The 24,601-nt window shown below is 49.2% G+C and overlaps 1 protein-coding gene across 1 annotated transcript in view; it reads right to left on the bottom strand.

Moving 5' to 3' along the window:
• The window catches only part of MAN1C1 (mannosidase alpha class 1C member 1), a 135,474-nt gene that overhangs the window by 73,229 nt on the left and 37,644 nt on the right, over nucleotides 1-24,601 (bottom strand). The window contains exon 2 of the mRNA XM_032863807.1: nucleotides 9,487-9,583. Coding sequence (XP_032719698.1) covers nucleotides 9,487-9,583 — 97 coding nt within the window. The remainder of the gene's footprint in view (nucleotides 1-9,486; nucleotides 9,584-24,601) is intronic.

The following is a 24,601-nucleotide window of genomic DNA, read 5'->3' as shown; positions in this document are numbered from 1 at the left end:
GGTGGGGGAGGGGCAGAGGGAAAGGGAGAAGCAGACACCCCGCTGAGCAGGGAGCCTGATGTAGGGCTCCATCCCATGACCCCGGGATCATGACTTGAGCCAAAGGCAGACATTTAACTGACTGAGCCACCCAGGTGCCCCGGGTGTAGCATCTTGATTAAGAGGGAAATATTCAGTAGGAGGCGACAATGAAGCATACTGATGACAGCAAGCGTTGGCAAGGATAATGGAGAGACTAGAACTCTCACCCGATGGCCAGTGTGACTGCTGATCCATTTCTCCACTTGGCAAGACTGGCAGCATCCAACTAAAGCTCAACATACCAACATGATATGACCCAGCTGTTCAAATCCTGGGTGAATCCCAGTGTAAGTGGCTGCTCGTTTCCACCAAAAAGCATGTATGAAAGTGTCTGTAACCCTCAAGTACTCCCCATGGGAATGTAAAATGGTGCAGCCACCGTGCAGAACAGCCTGGCAGTTGCTCAGAAGTTTACACACAGAGCTACCACGTGATCCAGCCAGTCCCCTCCTAGACAGACACCCCAGAGAAATGAAAACCCACGTCCACCCGAAGACTTGCACATGAATGTTCAGAGCTGCATTATTTGGAAGAGCCAAAAAATAAAAAATAAAAAGCAGACACAATCCAAATGTCCATCAACTGCTGAAAGGATAAATAAAATATGGTCTACTCACAGGACGGGATATTATTTGGCAGTAAGGGGAAATGAGGAACCGGTACATTCCACTGTACGGAGGAACCATGAAAAATGAGGCCCAAGGAAAGAAGACTGTCACAAGAGACCAGATATCATACGTTCCCTTTCATATGCAATGTCCAGAATAGGCAAATCTATGTAGTGAAAGAAAGTAGATCAGCGGTTGCCAAGGGCTGGCAGGAGAGGGATTGCTGGAAACAGTGGCTGCTGAGGGGTATGGCATTTGCTTGCAGTTGCCGCGAACTGGAAACAAAAATGTCCAACAACAGTAGAATGGGTGGGTAAACTTGTAAAGGAGTGAACTCCTGTTTATGATAGAATTATGAGTGAAAAGCAACAAACCATGAAAGAGTATAGAAAATCTGGTGTGAAATTTTGAAGCCAACTAAACTAATCTAAGATGACAAAAGTCAGAATAGCAGCGGCTCTTGGGGGTCTGAGTGGGAGGGGCCTGAGGGGACCTTGTGGGGTCTGGGAGATGCTACCTTGATCTGCGGCATAGCTACAGGCTGTACCCATCTGTAAAACTCAGTGGGATTGTGCCTTCTGCTCTAGGTAAGATCTAAGTTGTATTTCAGTGTTTAAAAGGTCATTTTTTTTTTTTTAAAAAGAGGCTCAAGTGAAAAGACCAGGGCTCGAGTCCTGGCTGTCAGGCTTTTGTGAGAGTCCCTGTCCCTCTGAGTGCCTCGTTCCCCATCCTCCAGACATCGGACCAGATGGTTTCAAAGAATCCAACTGGCACTGACAGTCTGAGATTCTGCGAATTCACATACCTATTTGTCACTGAGTTTGTTGGGAAATTTGGCAAGTGCTTGCCATCAATGTGGTGCGAAGAGAAAGGGGGCTGGCTGTCTGCTGTGGGCTCAGCCTTGTTTCCAAGGAAGGCAAGGTCTTTGGAAAGTGGGTGGGAACACCCCGCCTCCAGGAGGGAATGTCACTTTCGATATGAATCATCTCAGGCATCCAGCGACTTGCTCTGGGAATAGATACCCTGACTCACTTCTCCCTGACAGGGACAAGACTTGCTACTAAAATTTCAGATTTCAAAAGAACCAGCACAGCCCAGATAGCCTCTCAGAGGCAGAAAAAGAAAAAAAGAAGAAGAAGAATTCAGCCTGGTAACCAACCAGGAATCACAGAGGGGATGGGCATCTTTCTTTGTACTGAAGACCGGATGAGGCCCAGAGGAGGCCGCCGGCTCACACGGCTGCTGGCGCCAGGGCTGGGACGGGGACCCGAGGCTCCTGACCTCGAGTTTTCTTTTTACAACAACCTGCTACTATAGTTTTTAGAGAAATAAATTATGCTCTGTGCTGGTGGGAAGCCTTTTAAACAAAAAAGAAAATGAAAACAGCCGAGATGCATCTTAATTAGAAAGTGCTTGGGAAGAAAAAAAAATCTTTGCGGGAGGAGGGTGCAGCCAGACTCATGCCTTGAACTGTCAGCGGCATGAGAGAGGGAGCATCCAGCAGGCTAGTTCAGAGGGGAGCGCTTTGCTCCAATAATTACCCAGTGTGACCTGAGGGGCTTTCTGGTTTTTAGGAGGTGGTGGCAGGCAAAATCATGGATGTGTCATCCAAGGCCACGGGGAGACCCCCTCCCCCCAGGCGACCACAGCATCTGACTGGCAACTGCCGGTTCTGCCTGTCCTTCACATGTGGGGTCAATATTTTCATCCCATTACCCTCCTCGTGCTAAAAGCCCATCTGCCAGTGACCGGCGCTTCTAATCCATTTCCTCTGTGCTCTGAGAGCCCCCCAGCCCCCGGATGGAGCAGCCACGGCTCCCAAAACATGTGACTCCCCGGAAGCCTTGCTCGCTGCCCTTACGCCTGACCCGTTCTATGCAAGGATGAGCAACATCCCCACTTCCGACAGCTCTTTCTCAAAACAAACCCAGAGCCTGGGTCAGGAATGTGCACCACAGCCTGCTAAAAATCAGTGAGCGACATGGCCTGATGACGATTTCCCAAGAACGATGGATGGACACTGGGGGCTTGTTTTTTCAGAAAAACAACCAAACTCATAAAAGTGGATATGGCATTTTCAGCCAGAGAAGTCAACGCATTCTGTTACCCAAAAGCAGGGGAAGGGGGCGAGGGACCGGGAAGGGGGGGGACATGCATGCCAGGCAGGGTCCTGGGGCGACCTGACCCTGCCCCCACCTTCCCAGGTTAGTAAACTGAGCTTTGGGGAATTCTGTGACTCGCCCGATTTCGCTCAGTTGGTAAATGCTGAGGATCTGACCCCAGGCGTACCTCTAACCTCAAAGGGCTGCCTCCCGGGAAGAGGTTCCGAGATCGTGGAAACAACATGGAGTTCTGGGGAAACTGCAGAAGCAGGTGGTTTTCGCGAACGGTCTCTCTGGCAAAGCGTGCAGTTCCCTAGGCAGCCATGCTGGTGGAGTAACTCTCACCCCCACAGAAAGATCCAGGCAGACCGGGGTGTGTGTGTAGGAGACTGTGAGCATTTTGCAGAAGGCACTACTAAGTCACATGCCAAAAAGCAATTGTAAAAGTGACATCTTGGGACCTGGATTTATTCCCTCTTCAACATCATATTTGCTCCGTTTACAAGGCAAAGATGATTTTTCTCCCTGCCAAGGCCGAACATTCCCAGCCTGTGATCTGAAAATCATGCTGTGTTCATTTCGCCTCTTAACTCACCCAAGGCCATAAATCATCCCTCGAAATGGGGATTTGGTTGGCAGTTCTATCGGGGATTCACAGGACAGAGGCGGAATCCAATTTGGGGCTCTCACAGTCCTCCCGGGCCGCCTAGGCCACGCGAGCTCCTCCAAGCTCCACAGAGAAGACGCCCGAGAAGCACATCTGCTGACTAAGCAGGACCCTTGCTTTTCCGGGGTTAGTCTGCTGATTCTAAACTCATTCTGCGACAGAGGAGGAGGTCAAGGCCACCGAGGAGAACGAGAGGAAGAGAACAAAGCCGGACCCAGCCCTTCTTCCAGCCAAACCAAGAACGAAGGGCTAAGGGGAAACAGGGCACGCAGAGACGGTGGTGGGCAATTCATTCATTCCAAAATATGTATTGAGAGCTTACGATGTGTTATGTATCAGGCACTGTTTCTTTCCTTGGAATATAATTATTTTTCCAAGTATTTTTTTAAGAAATAGAATAATAGTGGCAGTAGCTTATGGTTAACGAGTATACAAAGACAGGGACGTGGAGGCATGCGGGCAGGCACTGCACATGAACTTTATCTAATCTCCACAACTGCTGGGTGAAGGAGGGGCTATTCTCATTGTACAGATGGAGAAACTGAGGTGCAGAGAGATTAGGAAACCGGGCCATGGGCACAGGACTCATGAGTGGCAGAGCCAGGATTCAAACTCAAGCAGGCGTGGTTCTCAAAACCGTGCTACCCTCGGCTCATCGTACTGACAGCCAATGGCATGCTTTGCGATTCTGTGTTTTCAGGTTATTGGGTGGGAATAAGGTATTCTCCTACGCTGGGAGAAAAGAGGAACATCTGAATCTTCTTCCAAGCCCTGAATACTCAGCCGATGTCCACTAACTAATGATGCGTGGAGAAGCGTGGCTGCAGACCTAGGAAGTGTGTGTCTTCTCTGGGCTCCCGTCAGGGCAGGGGAGCAGAAGATGCAGCCCCACCAACCCTGAGGCCAACCCTCTGCCCTGTTCCCTTCTCTGTGGCCACTGTATATGGCCACTGGGGGACAGGGCAGCACAGTGGCTTATGGACTGGGTTTTGAAGTTTGACAGCCTTATGATCAGGTCTCTGCTTGATAACTGTGTGACTAAGCAAGTCCTAAAACTTGCCTAGCCTCAGAGTCCTCATCTGTGAAATGGGGATCAAATGGGTAATACATTCCTTACAAGGGCTGTGAGTAGGACACGAGAGACTGTAGCTACTGTGCTCGGTGTGATGCAGGTACAGGAAGAGGGTGGGCTCTCTGCCCCCAAATCATACATCTCCTGGTAGTCTGCCCCCTCTGGAGCTCTGTAAATTTCCACTCCTGGTGGTGATCTGGCCATGACCATAGGCCTGCATTTCAACAATCTGACCTTGGTCAGTTTAGCTAATCTCAGAGTGGGTGGTGCAAAGAGCACTCGGCTGGGACTCAGGCCACCGGAGTCTAAGTCCCCAGTCCTGTAATTAACGTGCTGTGTCACCTTGGGCAAGTTCCTTCCGCTCTCTGACCTTGGTTCTCCCCAACTCAGAGGAAGGAGCGGGAGCTTCCTTGAAGCCCTTTCACCCTCTCTGGTGGTAAACCGCCCCCCCCAAGGCTCTGTCCCTGCTGGTTCTCCTTGCTGCCAAGGGAAGATGAAGTTATCAGAGCTCACTATGACTTCTTGGGAGGATTAACGCTCTTTAAGTGCTTCAGGGCTGGAAGCTGGCACCAGTGCAAGGTGTTGCTTACTACACACCCGGAAACTCTTATCCTGGCAGGAGGCTGATTTTTTCCATGGCCTTGAACTTGAACCTTTCCCTGCCTAAAAATTCCTCTGTAAGCTGCTTAAATGGAGGAGTGAACAGGACACTGCCTCCCAGTAGGCTGCCCACCCTGCCATGGGCACTCCAGGGCTGGGGCAACAGGACAGGAGGGATCTGGTCTTGCAGAGCCCTGAAACCCTCACGTGGGTCCTTGGATCCAGGGGTCTTGGACACGCTCCAGTCAACATGAGAGAGGCACACACTGTCCTAAGAGCCTTACGTCACCATCATAGCAGCTGACTTGAAGAATGCCAGACATGAATATGAGCACTTCTCATGTCTTAACTCATTTAGTTCTCAAAACAATCCTGTGAGTAGGTAGTATTGTCATCCCAACTTTACAGCTGGGACCGTGAGGCCAAGAAAGGTTAAGAAACTTGCCAAGGTCACACAACTGAGAAGTGGCACAGCAGCATGCAAATGCAAGCCATCCGGCCCGAGTCCATGCTCCTCGGCCAGCTTATTGAGTGTCCTCCCCAGTCCTAGCAGCAGGCCTTTCTGCAGGTAAGGAAGCTGGGCCTCTGTGTACTGAGCCATCATGCTTTGTGGCACTCCGGCTGCGCGTCACCACTGGCTCTTCTCCCTCCCCTCCCCGAAGGCGTTCTGCAAGTGGCAGACTTGGCCCTGCGACTTACTAGTGGTCAGAGAGCTGCCATCGAGTGCCCACTCTGGACCTGGCTCCAGGCGAGGCCTCAGTCCGTCTCTAGTCTGTCACCACCGCCCAGGAGGTGGGAGTCTCTGCCCCACTCCGCAGTGTGAGGCCACAGAGCTACTAAGTGGCAACACAGAGGTTCTCCTCAGGCCTGCTTAGATCCAAAGTCCACACTCTCTCCACCACCTGGCTGGACACTAACAGGGACACTGGAGCGACCTCTCAGAGGAAGGGGAACAAGGCAGATATCCACCATGGCCTGGGCCACAAGGCAATGAGCAGGCTAAGGCCTTGCTCGAAGCACGAGGGGCTTGGGAACATTTTCTGATGGACCTGCTGAGCTGGAAGTCAGGAAAATGGAAGCCTCTTTGACGCTGAATTGTGAAGGATACAAAAACTGGCTCGAGAGACACATCACTCGGCAGTGTCACTCTCAGAGTGAGAACGGATTCAGGGAGGGGTGCATGGGCAGCTGGGAGCGGAATTCAATTTGGTGAAATGCTGCACAGGAGACCAGGCTCGGCATCTGATGTTCTCACTGCAAAGCCAGACACCAGCATGAACTCATGACTCTTCCCCGTATGCACCCCTCTCGGCCCTGCGCGAGCCCATGTCCAAACAGCTCAGCCAGGTCGGGCGGGGGTGCACTGCTGCCACCTGGCCTCCCTGGCAGGGCTCAGTCTGTAGTGAAGTCATGAAGATGGCAGTGGCCAGAGCCCAGCAATGATGCCACCTAACAGTCTACGTGACTCCGGAAAAAGAAGGGGGAGGGTGACAAACGGCTTAACCCAGGTTAGCTCACCTCCTTCTATCTTTGGGAATAGTCTGGCTTCAAAGCCCCTATGGATCCACCCCAAACTAGAACCTCCTCCTCTGGGTGCATTCCCATAAGCCTCTGGCATATAAGACACATTTGTGGGTAACCACAGTCATAGCTACTACCTATTAAGTAGGTTCTGTGTGGCAGGCAGGCCCTGGGCTGCAAATCTGACGTTTTCATTAGTACCACTGTGCAGAAAAACTCAGGCTTACGGAGAAATGCCCTGCCCAAGATCACACAGCTTATGGACCAGAAAGTGGTCCATAAGCATTTGTTGAGTGAAAGACTAAACCTTTCCCAGGAGCCAGCCGCCCACTGTGCTCTCTTTACTGGCTGCACAGGAAAGATGCTGCCAGGACTCCTAGAGGCACCGGAGGATTGGCACCCAGGGGAGCTGCTGCTCTTGGAGACGGACACCGAGGAGACCTCAGGACTTCCCACGGGCTCACCTGGGCAATGGCTGACTGCATGTATTATACTGTAAATCGTAAACCACTCACACATACTGGGCCCTTTGCATGTTCATACGTGCTCTCACAGTAGTCCAGTATGAAGGACAAAGGAGCAGGGGCCCAGAGAGGTTAAGCAACTCAGGCTTGGCTACACAGATAGCTCAGGACAGAGTGAGGACTTGTACCCAGGTACCTCGGACTCAAGGTCCAAGTTTCTTTCCACCATTCTAGCTGCCCACACTTTCTCCATCAGGTCTGGTGACTGAAAAGGGACTGAAGAGTCGAGATGCAAAGGACAGCCCTGAGGAATTTCACACAATGGGACTTGGCTTAGTCCTACCCATAGTGCTCCCCATGGTGCTCCTTCTGTGCCATGGACGGTCTGAGCAATAGCTATGCCCGTGCTGTGCAGTTTCAGGAATCAGCCTCCCCTGACTTCCACCAATTCCCTGGATATCTGCAAAATGTCAGTGAGATGGAGAGGGGAAACCTCCGTGGTTCCATCCCAGATTTACACTGGCAGCCAAAGCCCCAGTGACTGTGATGAGACCCACGCTGGCCCCTTTCCCCAGGGCTAATGTGGGACATCAGGGAAGGTCTATGTTCCAAGACAGAGAAGACAGCCAGACTCTACACATCTCATACTTGAGGCTAAAGAAATATCTGCCTTTCTCTCTTCTGACTCAGGAGTCCTCCTTAGGAATCTATCCAAAGACAACATTTTATGCACAAAGATTACAACTGCTGAATTATTTTTAATAGCAAAAAATTAGAAACGACTTCTGTCCAACATTAGCAGGATGGTTAAATGAATTATGGCACATCCCTGCAATAATGGCCACCATTAAAAACATCCTTTATGACAAATTTGAATAAGTTAGAGAAACACTTATGATGTAACATTAAGCCAGGGAGAGAGAGGACATAAAATTGTATATCAAGGAGAAAAAAGGCACAGAGAAGATTGGAAGGAAATGAACAAGAGGTCAACAGAGGTTGCATGTATGTGGCAGAATGAGCTATTTTTTGTCTGTTTTCACTTTTTGATACCTTTTATTTTTCCCTATGTTCCTATGATAAACAGAAAAATGAAAGAAGTTACCGAAAATCTTTCTCACACACACACAGACACACACCCAAGGCGAGTGAGTTATTAGAACATCCAGAAAGGGGGCGCCTGGGTGGCTCAGTGGGTTAAGCCTCTGCCTTCGGCTCAGGTCATGGTCCCAGGGTCCTGGGATCGAGCCCCACATCGGGCTCTCTGCACAGCGGGGAGCCTGCTTCCCCCTCTCTCTCTGCCTGTTGCTCTGCCTACTTGTCATCTCTGTCTGTCAAATAAATAAATAAAATCTTTAAAAAAAAAACAAAAACATCCAGAAAGGATGTGATGTTGACTGGTTAGAGGGAGGAAGGCAGGTCCCATGTCCCTCTTCCCGGAACACAGGCACTTCTCATGAGACCATACACGTAGGGACCATCCCTTTAAATCTCCCTTGAAGATTTTCCTGGGACTTTTCATCTAACTTGGTTCTTTGGTTCTGGACCTCAGGGACCTGTGTCTCTAAGGAGTGAGGAACACAGCGGGTGAATTTCCATCTCTAGCCCCGGACAGCTCCCATCTCTCAGGGAAGAAGCAGGCCAGGCCGCCTCCAGCATCTTTTCTGGAGAAAAGCCTGCAGAGCGGAGAGCTGGCGACTTGGAAGGGTGTTAAGTTTGGAATGTGAAGCCATGCCCACAGTAAGGCACTCTATAGACTCTTCAGCTGAGAGAGGCTCTCAAGTTAGGAGAACCTGTGGCTGGAAAGGGAAGAGATACGAGCAAGTGAGGCGGCAGGTCACACAAGGGCTGCCAACACAAGAGAGTGCCCGTGACGCTCCCTGATGAGCGACAGTCCCGACCGTCCACCGGCGGGGTGTGCAAGACGCACCCGCAGGACCCTAAAGGCGGCACACACGCCCACCTCATCAAAAACCGGTCCCGTTTCTCATGAGCTCACCCGAGATCGTCTTACAGCTACACCTGGGGGACTGGAGTCAAACCCAGTCCCCTGTGTCCTTCAGAACCCCAGACCTGCTCCTGGGAAACAGGTCTCTGTTCCTCACCATCCCCAGTCACACAACCAAGTGTGTTTGCTCCAAAACACAGATGCTAAGTGTGTACAAAGAGTGTAAAGTGAGAGGGAAGCATGTTGGCTTCCCCCAAATCTAAAAGGCTCAGAAACCTCAAGAGCCCAGAAGGAACTCAGACTTGGGAGCCCCGAGACTGGAGAAATAGGGACACAGCTCAGCAGCGCAGTGGGGGGGAAGAGCCAAAATTGAATTCCGCTCAACCAGCAGAGGGGCTGTGGGTCTCACCCACACCAACTCACCAAACATGTTGCCCTCATAGCCGTCTTTTGTGAGCGGTCGGAGCTCGTTTTTCCCCATGGCGTAAAGTCTGTAGCTTCGCCAAGCAAACTGCATCATCTGTAAGAGAAAGCAGGAAACAGAACCTGAGTGTGGCAATTCCCAACCACGGGCACTGGCCACTGGCTTTGCCCTCTGCAACAGGATTCGAAACCATATAAAAAAAAAAATAATAATCTTCCAACCTGAGGAAGACCACTTTCTCTCTCACATAGTTCTATTCACAGTGACAGCTGCCTGGACGGCCATTCTCCTCAGACGACCCCACGAGCCCAGAGTCTACCCACGGATTCCTCAGAGGAGACACAAAAAGCAATAAATATATTCTAGCTATCCTTCAGTGCCAAAGTGAAAAGCCACCTCTTCCATGAAGCCTTCCTGCTTTGCTCTGGCCTAAAGCCATCCTCTGAAAGGAAGGAAACAACTCACAGAGTGATGCCTGGTACAAAGCAACCCCTGAACTAGGGATGGTAGACTCCATTCTGCAGATAAGGAGACAAGGCAAAGACACGAGGTAATTTGTCCAAGGTTAGCTAGAGAGTCAGTGAGAGTGCTACGAACTGAACCCATGCCCTGTGGCTCTGAAGCCTTAGGTCTGCCACCCCCACTAATGCCTTTGTTCTGTCCCTTAACGTTGCCACAAGTCTCTCGGCACCTTTCTGACACTTGGCTTGACCCACCCTGGCCATCCCAGGTTTCCCAGCACCCCAGCCAATCACTTATCAGGCTTTGTTTCCCTGGCTATGAACCAAAAGCTCTTCAAAGCCAGAAACTACGCCTGCCTCAGTTTCCTTCACAGCACCCAGCACAAGTCTTGGCACAGGTAGGCAGCAATGAATATTTATCAACTCTGTCCCCCTGTCCAGGCACAAGTTCTTAGTACTTTAAGGAAACTATGTCAGTCTCCAGGGAACGTCACGCCAGCACCTCGGTCCCCCAGATGCACTTAGCCTGGAGGCTAGAGGAACGGACGTTCAGTCCTGCTCCCCTGGCCCCCAGGCTCCCCCCTCTAGAGTGCTGCCTTTTCGCCTCTGCATGGCAGGCCGCTTGGGCGACAGTGGGGCTGGCAGCAGAGGCACAGCTGGGGGCCTGGGGCCTGGGGAGGTAGCTGGTTTACTGCAAAGAACACAGGGTTCGAGGCCAGGGCCGTCAGTGTGTGCCTCTCACCTCTTCTTTGACCTTGGCAAGTGACTGAAGGTCTCTGAGCCTCAGTGGACTTCTCTTGGAAATGGGGATACCAAGGGCTGTTTTGCTGAAAGGTTTAACCCCTAATCCTGAAAGGTTTATGTGAAAGAAAGTAGCTGGAAATGTTGTTTCTGACCTGCCACGGCATGTGATTGACAAGCACAAGTCCTCTGCCCTCTTCAGCCTCTAAAAACCCCATCTGGTCCTCCAAACCACAACCACCATCCCTCCTTCCACCTGTCCTTAGTTCTCAAACTTTGCTGGCATCAGCATCACCTGGAGAGCTTATTGAATCAGCCCGTCGACCCCATCCTTGAGTTTCGGATCCAGCAGGTCTGTGGTGAGCCCAAGAACTTGCCTTCCTAACGAGTTCCCCCACGATCCTGCTGGTCCACAGGCCATGCCTGAGAACCACCCATCTGGTCCACGTGTTTGTCTCTACTTCTCACCTCCCCTCCAGACACTGTATGGCACCCTCCTACTTCTCTCCTTCTCGCTCCTGGCCCACCTTCCTGTCGCAGCCCCCTCCTTCTGGACATCTCCACCCTCACCGTCCATGCTCTGCCGTTCCAGGCGCCAAGGCTTAGAAGCAGTCTCTCCCAGGCCCATCTGGACTATGACCTCTGCTGTGCCTGCCACTGTGACCCAAATACACGGCCCAGGAGGGCAGTTGTGATGAGTCTATGGCCCACACACCCTGTGAAATGACAGAGGGATCTGGCAGCACCTCTCCATTTCCCAGATGTTCAAACTGAGGCTCAGAGATGGAAGTGGTCAGGACGACACAGCCAGCAGGGCTGGGAACCAGGCTCTTTCAACTCCCAGGCTGGCCAAACCTACCCTTGTGCTCGGCCTGGTATGTGACTTCCCATGTGACACACATGCAAATGTCATGGTAACGCATGCCAAGCACTTGGCACGAGCTTTGAGTCCTAGTTCCATTCCTCTGTTATTTTCTACTTACCCTGAATTGGCAATAACAAACTAATTGCCGGGTATGAATCCTTAAGGGAGACTGGCATCCTCCCTCAGTATCTCTCATCTGGAGGCTCCCTCAGTTAAGACAATGAGAGTTGAGGTTGGGGAGGGGGTGCGGGGAGAGTGGCAGGAGGCTGGTAAAACATACATGACAGCAGGAAAGAAGCAGCAGAGGTCTGGAGGGGGAGGACCTCCAAACCCCTCCTACTTGCAAGAAAGAGAGAGAAGTGGGTGTACCCGAGAGATTAGGAGAATCACCGGTCTGTACATGTCCCCATGGGAGCTGCCACTGTGGGGATGTGGAGACGTTTGGAACGGGACCCATTACCTCAGTCATCCACACCAGTGGAGGGGAATGAAGGCACAAATAATCCCTATGCCACTTGGGACTGGATTCAGAAGGCAACCAGAGTGGCTCTCAACTCTCTCTCTCTCTCACACTCACACACATAAGCATGTGTGTGCGTGCAGACACATTCGGGTCTCCCATCTCGGGTCACAAGTGGCTCAACCTGGGCACTGGATGAGCAAGGGACAGGAAAAGACCCCCACCAGGCAGTCTGTACTTCTCTTCCTGAAGCATCCTAAGCAAGCCCCGAGCTGGTGTCCTGTCCTGTGCTCAGCGACAGTCCGGGCTACAGCCCCAGCAGGAATGCGGCTCTGGGCCCACATTCTCCTCCCCTGACTGCTTCTCTTCCTTCAGATCCCAGCTGAAACAGCATTTTTGCAAGAGGCCACCTCCCCAGCCATGCCTAAGTCAGGCCCCCACTCCTTCCCCACACTCCTGACTTCACAGCCCACAGCAGCCTGCAGTCAAGCTTTTATGTGGATCCCCCTCCCCCACCAAACCCCTGGTCATTGCTGCATGTCTCACAACTCATCCAGGGCCTGGCACATACTAGGTGTCCCCGAATATTTGCTGAATGGCTGTGAGAACAAGAAAATGGCTGTAGAGTTTAACACATGGTTGGCAGACTGGTGGACCTCACATGTCCTGGGTAAGATAGGTAATGGGTCAGAGGAGAGGGGCTTCTGGGCAACAGAGGCACTGAGAAGAGGGCAAGTGTGTGTCTCAAGTGGGTACCCAAGTGTCCTCATGGACACAGAGAACTGTGAGGGGCACAGGAAGAGGATGAACCACAGAAAGGCTATCTCACTCTGGAGCTGGTGATAACATGCCCTGGGTGACCCCTGAACTGGACTTTGGGGGTGGACAGATCCTCGCTTCATGCTAGGGAGTTCTAAGACCTCAAAGGTCATCCAGACTACCTCTTGCCCCATGCAAGTTCCTTAATTAAAGATTAAGTAATGCCTCTTTGAATACCCCCAGCGATGGGATGCTCACCACCTTACCGGGCAGCCCATTTGACTACAGTTTCACAAAATGCGTCCTTAATCAGTCCAAATCTGTTTTCCCCTATGGGCCGTGGGAAAGAGTTCATACTGCCTTTACACCAGAGAACTTCAGAAAGGGGGAGCCAACTCTCCAGTCACCTTAGGCTGTCTATTGGCCCACCGAGCAGCCCAGCTCCTTCAACAACTCTCCTCCTGGCCAATCTCTGAATTCCCTGAAACTGCAGACCCACACATCACCGCGTTTTTCCAGGGTGCCCTAGGACTTTGTTGTCCATTTGTTAAGGTTGGCTCTACTTTTGTTAATGAGAAGAAACCGAAGTGCCAACTCTCCCTGGTTGCATCTGGACCAGATCCTGGGGGCGTGAACTTGCCATTTGTCCCTAATAATTTTATGTTGTAGGACTCTGCCTACCATTCTGTGCTGTCAGGATCTTCTGGAGCCAGATCTTACAATTCAATGTGCATGTGTTTGCCTGCTTTGGGTAATCTGCAAACTTGATAGGACTGCCATCTGTGTCTCCCCTTCGAGTTTTGGACAGAAACACTAAACAAGGGGCCTGAGAACAGTATCGGGGAAATCGCTGCAGAGGCCTTCCTCCTGGATGTTGCATTTTTGAGTGTTACCTGTCAGCAAGTGAGGAGCCCACCAATCAATACAACTCTGTGTCTCCATTTTGGAACATGAAGACATTGTGAAGGACAGGGCTGAAACACAAAAACACTCCCCTAGCATAGCTAGTACAGAAAAAATAAACCTGCTGCTTTTTTTTTTTTTGTAAGGAAAATCAGGGGTTAGATGGGCATGGTTTGTTCTTAGAGAATCCATTTTGGCTCCTACGAATCACCATTTTTTGTTCTAAATGCTTGCAAATCATTAACTTAAAAACCTATTAGTGCCTCCTAGGAGGCTATAAAATAAAAAAAGATGAACAAAAACTAGTGTTGGCCACAATGGGGAGAAATTGGAACCCTCACACACTGCGGGTGGGAATGAAAGTGGTGCAGTCCCTCTGGAAAACAGTTTGGCAAAAAAAGTTAAATAGAAAGTTCCCATGGGGCCCAGCAACTCCACTCCCATGGAGCTGTGCTGAAAAGAACTCACAGATGGCCGAGGTTCCCATCCCTAGAAAGGCCTGCCTGCAAGGCTGGTCCTCGGCTGGCACCTGGGAATGAGGATTCCACGAGTGGTCCACCATTCTCGAACTGGTGAAGGTGGTTTCCTATCCTTAGACTGTACAGTCTGGGAGGCTGGATACCTACCTGCTCTCCTTCTGGGAGTCTAGGATTTGGGTATGTGCTAAAATGGGGCCGGTGTGACCGGCCCCCAATAAAATCCTCTGGCTCTGAGTCTCTAATGAGCTTCCCTGATATTAAATAACACCTCACACATGTTGTCACGATTCAATGCTAGAAGAATTTGGCGTACCCTGTATGATCCTGCTGGGAGAGGACTCTTAGAAGCTGTGCCTGGTTTCCTCGGGGATTCCCTGCATGACCTTTTTCCCTCTGCTGATTTTTCTCTGTGTCCTTTCACTACAGTACAGATCACAGCTGGGAGTAGGACCAAGTGCTGAGTCTTATGAGGTCCCCTGGTGAATCACTGAACCTAGGGGTCCCCTTACACATCTCCTAGAAAATAAAAAACGTAAGTCCACACAAAAAAATTATAGATGCGAATGCATAGCAACACTGCCCGTAACAGCGAAAAAGTGAAAAACCCAAATGTCCGCTGACTGATAAATGAACCAAAATGTAGGAAAAAACCATATATATGCAGTGGAATAGTACTCAGTCATAAAAAAAAAAGAAATGAAATACCGCCACATGCTACAGCAGAGAGAAACCTCAAAAACCAGACACAAAAGACCACATAGTGTAGTATCCCATTTCCACGAAATGTCCAGAACAGGCAAGTTCATGCAGATGGAAAGTAGGTTAGTAGTCACCAGGGACTGGGTAAAGAAGATATAGGGAATGACTGCAAGTAGAAATGAGGTCTTTTTGGGGTGTTGAAAATGTTCTGTAATGGATGAGGAGGAGTGTACAACTCTGAATATACAAAATCACGGAATTTTATACTTTCAAAAAAGGTGAATTTTATGATACATATAAAGTTATTTATATATATTTTTAAAGTTTTTATTTATTTATTTGACAGAGCACGGGAGAGACCATGAGGGGGCAGTGGGAGAGAGCCCAATGCGGGGCTCGATCCCAGGACCCCAGGATCATGACCCGAGCCCAAGGGAGATGCTTAACTGATTGAACCACCCAGGTGCTCTACAGTTATTTGCATCTTTAAAAATTATTAGTAGGGACAGATCAATGTCATATGCCACTTGATAGGCAGTCCTTTATTTCACTAGTATTCTGCCCCAAAATTCAAACCTAAGCTGAATCATGAGGAAGGATCACACAAACGGAAATCGGGAGACCATGTACAACATAATGACCTTCACTCTTCAAAAACATCAAGGTCATAGAAGAAAAAGGAAAGACTAAGGGACTGTTCTAGATCAAAGGAAACTAGGGAGACATGAACTAAATGTCACACGTGAACTTGAATGTGATCCTGGAGCAGAAATAACAACAATTATTATTATTTCTCTGAAGACAATTGTCAAAACAACTGACAAAATTTGAATGGGGCGTAGGAATCGGTAGTATCGGTGATACCACTGTTAATTTTTTCTTTGAAGGGTTTTACTATGGTTATGTAGAAAAGTGGCACTAAGTTTTTGGTAATACACAATGAAATATTTAAGGGGAATTATGGTTGCAACTTACTCTCAAATGGTTCAGAAAACTGTGTGTTGGGGAGAGAGAAAAAAAGCAAAAGGTAAAATGTTAATATTTGAGGAATCTGGGTAAAGGGTAAAAGTGAAACCTTTGTTAGATATTTGCAACTTTTCTACAAATCTGAAATTATTAAAAAAAAAAAAAAAACCATTCAGGGGGCACCCAGTGGGTTCAGTTGGTAGAACATGCAATGTTTGTTCTCAGGGTTGTGAGTTCAAGCCCCACAGTGGGCATAGAACTTACTTTTAAAAAATAAATAAATAAATAAAGACTCCATTATCTATCTACCTATCTTTTAATGTATCTAACATATAGATGTTCACTGTAGAAAAGCAGAAAGAAAACCACCACCCATTATTCAAATACTATAACCACCATTCCCATTTTGGTGTTTTCCTTTCTATTCTTTTCTCATTCATCTTTGCTTCTTCCAGGGATGACGACATAAGCATTTTCTATTTTATTACAAAGGCTTTGCAAACATCATTTTCAAGAGCCATATAACAAGTAGGTTCAGCATCATTTACTTAACCTTCCTCCCATATGATCCGACATTTCAGTGATTTCTACTTTGCAGTTATTGTAAATAATGCCATAACGAACATCTCCGTGCACCCTCCTTTTTCTGCACTTCAAGTAAGTTATTTAGGCCAGAGCTTCTTAGAAATTGCTGGGGGAAAAAATTAAAAGATCTTAATATGTATGTTCCCTTTTAAAGAGTAAATCCAGACACCTTGTTTTGCCCATCAAGATGCAACACTTGGTAAATGGAAAAATATAAAACAAGCTTCTGACAATACAGTAATACAGTTCGCTTGGGGAGATCAAACTAAATAATAGTCATTTATATTTGTGTAGCTCTTTGCACATTTTATCTCACTTGATTTGGGGAGTTCAGTGGTCTTGACAGGATAGATACTATTCTCATTTAGAAACAATCATGCAAGAGCTCAATAAAGTATGAGATGTAACGTAATAAACAGATAATAAAAAATGTTTCCAAGTACACAGTGATTACAGAAATGCTACTTGTATAACAAGGGAAAGAGCAGGGCACCAAATGATACAGCATGAAACTTCTTGGACTATGTATGAGTATTTTAAAGAAGAGGAAGAAAAAAAAAAGACAGGAAGGAAATACACCAAATCCTGACAGTGATTATCTCTGATAGTGAGAAGTTCAGTGGTTGTACTTTTTTCCTTCTAATTTACTTATATCTTCTGGATTTTCTACAATGAGTATCTAGAAATATTTATAATGTGAAAATTAAAGATTGTTAGAATGAAAAACATAAGGAAGCAATGAGACGGTGCTGCTCCTAAGTCAGAAGGAAGTGCTTGGGTGGTTGGCCATGGAGTAGATAGGATGGAGCCAGGTTTGACAAAAGAGAAGAAAGTCTTCTACAGCTGGGAGTCAGAGACAACGCCAACCAGCGAGAGAAACAACATAAACAGAAGCACAGAGCCAGAATCTCAGAGTCAAACAGAATCTGAGCGCCAGAGACGGTCTCTATTCCCAAAGCCACCTTCTACGAGAACTACAGGAGGCTCAGACTGGGGAAGTGATCTGCCACAGCCAGGATGCAGAAGTCAACAGCGCAGGGCATGGTCCTGTCTCCAAGAACGTGGGCCAGGACGGTGATGCGGCTGACTGGAGCAGGGGCAGCCTGAGCTGAGGCAAGGGGGATCTGGGATGGACTCAAGAACATGACTACAAGAACCAGGAGATGTGAGAACTAAATACCAAGAGAAACTATACCTCTGCCCCCACTGGGTTCCAGAAATACACAACAGGCAGTCATCATCTGCGTGTGCATACGTGCGTGTCCATGCTGGAGACAGAAGGCGGCTCTAGATGGTCTCTAGAAGCCCCTCCCTTCCAGCCGTCTGTGATTTATAGATTCAAAGAACACCTAACAATAGACCACAGAGCCTTCCTTTTGCCAAGTCCTGTAAAGGCAAGAAACAAAGCCGCAATGATAGACACAGGCAGAGCAATGGGAGCTGAATCCTAAAACATCCCATTAGTTCCTTCTCAGACGAAAGATGTTTTTGTCCACCTGAACAAATTACAAGGACATGAAATCTTAAGATGAAAAATATTTACTAGTCTGAGGTACACATCATTATTTTGTTTAAGATGTTCTTTCCACCTGTCTCAGAGCTCTAGAATTCTCTCCTGAGAAAAGTGACTGGAATCCCCTGCATCAGTCACCTGGGCACAGACGCCCATCCCGGCTCACGAGCCCCAGAACAGCAGAGCCATGAGAGAAAGGATGCCGATGAGGAAGGGAGGAAATGGGACTTGCTGGCAGTTTGCCTCTAGACCGGAAAACTAAGAGTTTGTGTTGGAAAGTTCTTTGGGGGCAACTGGACAGGAAGGAGTAATCACTGAAACGGGGCGACATTCCCCGTTTTAAAGAAAACCCACACACAGACAGGATCAGGCCTGGCAGTGACCCAGAACCACCGCCACAACGTCTCAAAGCTGCCAAGACGGGAAATGGATTTTCCCAGTCATTAGAGACAAGTGCTCACACCATGCCTTGTAGCCTTATTGGCGTCTCCCAGCAGTGACACCTGGCCCCATCTGCAGGGGCTGAGTGGGAAAGGATTTGGTCTCTAATGATCCTGGGATCTAATGACCACACAAATAAAGAGATGAGAATGTTGGGTTGATTTTTTTTTTTTTTCCCTCCTTTTCAGCACAGTGCAGGGAGACAGCTGACAGTTTGGTCCCTAAAAACCATCCATATTAGATTCCTCAATCTACCTCCATCACAGCACGACCTGATTGGTGCCAGCTAATGAGACATCGGTGAATACACACCCAGCCCCTGGTCTAATTCAGCAGCTGGACACAGGCGGGATTCGGCTGTGCTGAGGGGTGAAGGGGGTGGTGGGGAATAGAAGGGGGAGGTGCTGCCTCCCTCCTTTCACTTTTGGGTTTGCTTGAGATGTTGAAAGGCAAATGTAGGAAATGAAAATGTGGTATCACTCCCTACCTAGCTGGGGTCCAGACAGCTCTCCCACATCCTGCCCACGGGGATGCAGATTTGAGCAGTCTCAGAAATTTCACCTTATCTGTAGCTGTTCTAAGGCACCATGGTTGAGAGTCTGGGCCCTGGAGCTAGACCCCTGCTGCTCAAAGTGCGGTCCAGGGACTAGAAGCTGGGCATACACCGTGAGCACGTCAGGACTGAAGCATCCTGGGCCCCAACCCGGACCTGCTGAATTAGAACCACCATTTTAGGAAGCCCCCCAAGTGATCCAATTGCACGTTAAAGTTAAGAAGTTGCTGTAGGACTCTCTCACCTACTGGCTGTGGGGCCTTGAGTGAGCGACCTAACCTCTCGGAGCCTTAGTTTCCTCATCTGTGAAATAAAGACAGGAATATTTAATCCTCATAATAATCCTGAGAATAAATAAGATAACCTATGAAAAGCATTTAGCACAGCAGCTGGTACAGAATATGTGCTCAATATAAAAAAAATCCATAAGATCTTCACTACCCTATTAATTTACCGGCTAAGTATCCCTCCCTTCTTTTCTCCCTACACCACCTGTCTAATCTAAAGCACTCCCATCTCTCCATGGGACTCCTGCAGCAGCCTCCTAACCCACCAGCAGCTGGAGTCTTCTCCTGCCTCCTACATCGTTGTCCACACTGCAGGCAGGGTGATTATTTGAGATGCAAATGTACTCGCATCTCTACCTGACCCCCAACCCACACTTAAACACTTCTATTAGGTATAAAGATCAAGCTCAATCCGGCTCCTCGGGCCCTGCAGGTCCCACCCACTCAGGCCTCCAGCCTCAGCTTATCCTCCCTATCTCTGCCTTAACAATGCCGGCTTTCCTCCTCAGAACCTCAAAGAACCACACCTCTTCCTGCCACAGTGCCTTTGCACAGGATAGCACCTTTCCTTGATCACTCCCCTCTCTTCTTTTTGCCTGGCAAATTCCATTTATCCATTACATCTCTGTCCCAGAGAATTCTAGCTTCCTGGATCAAATCAAATTCCCCTGTTATAGAAGATCATCCAAGCCAGAATTTTACATTAATCGTGTGATTGATTAATTTGTATCTATTTCTCCCCACCGGAAATAGTCTCCATTGCTCACTATTGCTCCCCATCCCCTAGCGGAGTGCCCAGCACACATAGGTCCTCCATGAATACATGCTGGGTAAAGGCCTAAGGATGGTGGCGACACAGGTGAGCTCCCCTGGGCTGCTCATGTCATGAGGACCGTGGAGAAAGGGCAATCCTGGGACAGAAACACTGACTGACCTGTGGCTTTGACTCAGCAAGGGTTTACCAAAGGCCCAACAAGGGAGGAGCTCCAACTGTGAGGCCACAGGGGATGGCAAGAATGAGCTAGCCACTTTCCAATGAGATACCTTTATGATCTTGCTACAGAGTTTGCAGCCGGACAAAAGGAGCTGATGGAGAAGATCACAAGCCAGTCTGAGCTCTGCCCCTGCACTGAGATTGGTTCCCAGCCTGCAAAGGGAAGGATCCTCCCCACTCCTCTGTTCTGTCACAGTCTGGGTATGGAGGGAGGAACCGGGAGACAGGGCATGGAGAACAGAGATGAAGGACAGCAGGGACGAGCTCAGCTCATCTGTGAGGGAACTTCCAGGGGAAATGGTTCGACAAGGCCCTCTGAACGATTTTAGTACAAAACCCACCTACGCACAGGGAGCTCTGTGCTTTCCCTTCCTCATTGGAGCCTTATGGTCACCTGTGAGCGAGACAGGGTGCAAGTCTTCACCCCTGTTTTACAGAAAAAGGAACTACACTTCCACATACATACATTTATGGAACATACATGACGTGCCGAACATGATAAGGGCTTTTGGGTGTATTAGCACACACAGTTTTCACCATGGCTCTGAAATGCCCTTATAGAGAGGAGGTGGCAAGGTACAGGAGCTAAGAGTCTGGCTTTGGGTCCCAGCTCTCCCTAGCTGTGTGTCCTAAGATAAGATGCTTAACTTCTCTGTGCTTCAATGATCTCAACTGTTCAAAAATGATACTGTTATGCTTATCTAGTGTTTTCCATGAGTCACCAGGGATTTATATATATAATAATTCATTTAATCCTCATTTTAACCTTATAATATTAGTATATCATTGCCCCATTCTCATACAAGGAAACTGAGGCACATGTCCAAGCATCACAGCAAGTAGGCGGCAGAGCCAGGATCCAAACCCAGGCAGCCTGTGCTCTTGGCCACCATCCTCCACCACTACCTCTCCTTGAGGGGAGCAGTTGCATAACTGCCTCAAATGGGTGCCGCACGGATGAATTACAACACAAGGCACTCAGCACAGAGCCCGGTGCATGGAAAACCCACCCACATTAGCACCTGTGACCGCCTGTCACGGGGTCCACGGGCATCACTTCCCTCCCAGAGGGAAAGAGGACCAGAATTGCCTTCTCCACACCTTATATCCAGCAAGGCTGTCACTGACATCTCCAACACACGCCTGCAGTTCCCCTCCTTTCCCACCCCCTCCCAGGCCCTTGTCCCTGAACATCAGCCAGTCGCCCTGCATCCTCTCTCACCCTACTTCCCCCATCCTCTCTCCAACTGCTGGAGCTGATCCTTTACAAATGTAAACCATTACATGCCCTTCTTCTGTGTAAGTGCCTCGGAGAGCCTCCCAAGGCTCCAGGCTTGAAAGGCCTGCTCTGACCTCTCCCAGATCCCAGATCTGTGTGTGTCCACCACAGGGGCCTCTGGACAACACCTCAAACACATCCAGCCCCGTCCTGCCTGGGGTAGGCAGATAACAGCCCCCAGAGGTGCCATGTCCTAAGCCCCAGAGCCTGTGACTACCTATGGTGAAACGGAATTAAGGTTTCAGATGAAACTAAGGTTGCTAATCAGCTGACCTTGTGATGGGGAGATTAGCCTGGATTATCCTGGTGGATAAGGGTCCTTACAAGTAAAGGAGGAAGAAGGCAGAAGAGTCAGTGTCTGAGAGGTGAAATGCAAAAAAGCCTCCACAGGCCTTTGCTGGCTTTGAAGATGGTGGAAGTCACCACGAGCTAGGGAATGTAGGTGCCTCCTGGAAGCTGGAAAAGGCAGGGTTGGATTTTCCCCCACAGCCTCCAGAAATGAATATAGCCTAACTAACACCTCGGTTTTAGCCCAGTGAGACACATTTTCAACTTCTGATCTCTGGTACTGTAAGAGAATAAATTTGTGTTGTTTCAAGTCACTGAGTTTGTGTGATTTGGTACTGTATAGGAGACTAATCCACTACCTCAGGGCCTTTGCACTTCCCAGTGAAGAACTGAGTGAACAAATCACCAAAACTCCAAATGTACTTCCTACTCCTTCATGGCCATTTTTCTGCATAAGGACTTCCAATATTCTGGAGCATTCTGGGTACTCCAGAATGGGTACCAGCATTCAGGAATTCACTATTCTCCTGCAGTCCCTTGCTATCCATCAATGGTAATATTTAACACTCCAGCAGGGTCATAATTTCTTTCAAGTCTGCCTCCCCTGCTCTTGAGCTCTGGGATCTATTCATCAGAACATCCCTGACTCCTAGCCAGCCCAGGGGCTGGCCAAACAGAGGCAATCAACACAGCACATGAGTAATAATAAGGGCTGTATGCGTTACCTCTGCTGTCCAGTAACGGACACGTGCCGAGCATTTACTGTGTGCCGAGCGCCAGGTAGGCCCTTCACGAGCTTTTCATCCGATACCAGCCCTGAAAGGTAGGCTACTGTTACTATCCCTGTCCTACTGGACGATGCAGTCAAGTCCTCCAAGTCCTGGAGGGTTAGCTACCTTGCCTGAGGACACAGAACAAACAGTGGCAGAGCCAGGCCACGGACGCAGCAGGGCAACTTGGAAGGCCACTCTCTTAAGCACAACAGCCCACCACATCCCGCCCAACAACCCTCCCACGTGAGATGAGCTGCTCCTTTTCCCAACACCTGGTGCTATGCAGAGGGGTAGAGCTGGTGTTTGAAGCTGGAGTCTGGCAGATTCAAAAGGCTGTGTGTCCCTCCCATCCCCCAGGCTGCTCTGCTGTCTAACGAGCGAAGGAACAAAACGTTGACCTGGCACGTCTGGACGGGAGGCGGCTCGCAGAGAACCAGACCAAGGACCAGCCTCCTGCCTGGGCCCAACCGCCCGCCCCGAGGTCTGTTTCTCTTTCAGAACAAGAAACGTCCACATTCCCAGTTCCTGAAGGCTCGGGCTGCTTGAAGAAATGGAAGAAATGACCTGCTTTAAAGCTGCTTCAGCAGAGGCGAGAGCCTCTGGAAACGTGAAAGGGGCAGAACCCATTCCTTTGCCTAAATGTTAAGGGTTTTGTAAAAAGAAAGGGGGGAAAGAAGCAGATTTAAGTGACAGCAAGGAAAAGAGTGACGTGAGCACTGCCCAGGTCGTGACTAGAGCATGGAGAGAAGTAATCCCGCTGCCATGTGTCCCAGGGAGGTGACATGATCTGACATCTGGAAGTTTGGCCTTGATCATCCAATGCTGAAGGCTGCGAGTGGCACCCAGTGACAGCGAGGAGCCCAGGGGACCTATTTCAGGGCCTCTGGGGCTCACAGGAAGGCCCTCAGCCGCAGAGGACAACAAAAGCTCCAGGAGGACAGGAGTCTTGTTTCCTAGTTGGTGACGCCATTTTGTGAGGATGAGCTTTGGGTATAAAACACTGAGGCCCCCTCCTTAGCGCATCCATGTAGAACCACGTGCAGCTGCCTACATTCTCTGGTGGTTCTTCCTAAAGCCCAGGGAGGATCAGTACTGTTCTTGGAGATCCCTGTCCTGGACTCAAGGAGGAGGCCTGAGATGCACTGGACACTCACAGACCGTGACGGCCTTGTTTCTTGTCCAGTAAAACGGTTTCAGTCAAGGCTGGGAGAATGAGCTAGTATTTACTTCGTAACTCCATGTGCCAGTCCCTGCGCCAGACATTATCATGTCCTTTACCTCATTTAATTCTCCATGGCTACTCTGGGAAGCAGATATCATGCCCATTTTATGGACAAGAATACTGAGGTTCAGTAATTATTCCAAGGGTACACAGACAAACCCAGGTCTGACTCCAACCTCTGCCTCTTTCTGTTCTTTCCTCAATCTCCCCTCCCCTGACACCATTCAGAAAGTACGTATCGATCCCCTAATATGCACCCTGTGTTCCTGCCACCACAGCCCCTACACCCGTGTCAGGAAACACATAATAAGGGAGAAAAAGCAAGCGGGGTAAACTTTGAATGCTGATAAGCACTGTGAAGAAAAAACCCAAGCCAAGTGAGGATGGGTGACTGAGTGGGTGGAGACGGTGAAGGAAAGCCCCCAAGACGTAACTAAGCTGAGATCTTAACTACTATCTGAAAAACAAAGCTCCTTCTGTTTTCCATGTATAGCCTGAGAAATGCACTTGACTTTTCTCTTTATCCCTCTTAGGTCTCCATCAGCAGATTCCAAAGTACATAGTTTCTTTTTTTGGCTAGAAGGACTGGCAAAACCCACTGATAAGGTTACCTGTTCACCCCAGGAGAGAGAATTCCAAAGCAGGAAACAGACCTGCTCAGCCTCATAAACACGGTATAAGATGACTGGGGTCTTGGAGCTCATTCATCCTACCACGCCAAGTAGTTGCAACTCCCTAAGCTCTCTTTGAGTTTTCATTAATCAGACAGCTCACCGTAGGTTTTCTTTTCATTTCTCCAGGTCTGTGATGACGGACGGCATGGGGTGGCACTTCTGGATGCATAAT

The sequence above is a fragment of the Lontra canadensis genome, unplaced genomic scaffold (assembly GCF_010015895.1).
Source record: "Lontra canadensis isolate GAN:19392208 unplaced genomic scaffold, GSC_riverotter_1.0 scaffold25, whole genome shotgun sequence".
Classification (NCBI taxonomy): domain Eukaryota; kingdom Metazoa; phylum Chordata; class Mammalia; order Carnivora; family Mustelidae; genus Lontra; species Lontra canadensis.
The sequence above is the reverse complement of the archived record's forward strand: the minus strand, read 5'-3'. Positions and strand labels throughout refer to the sequence as shown.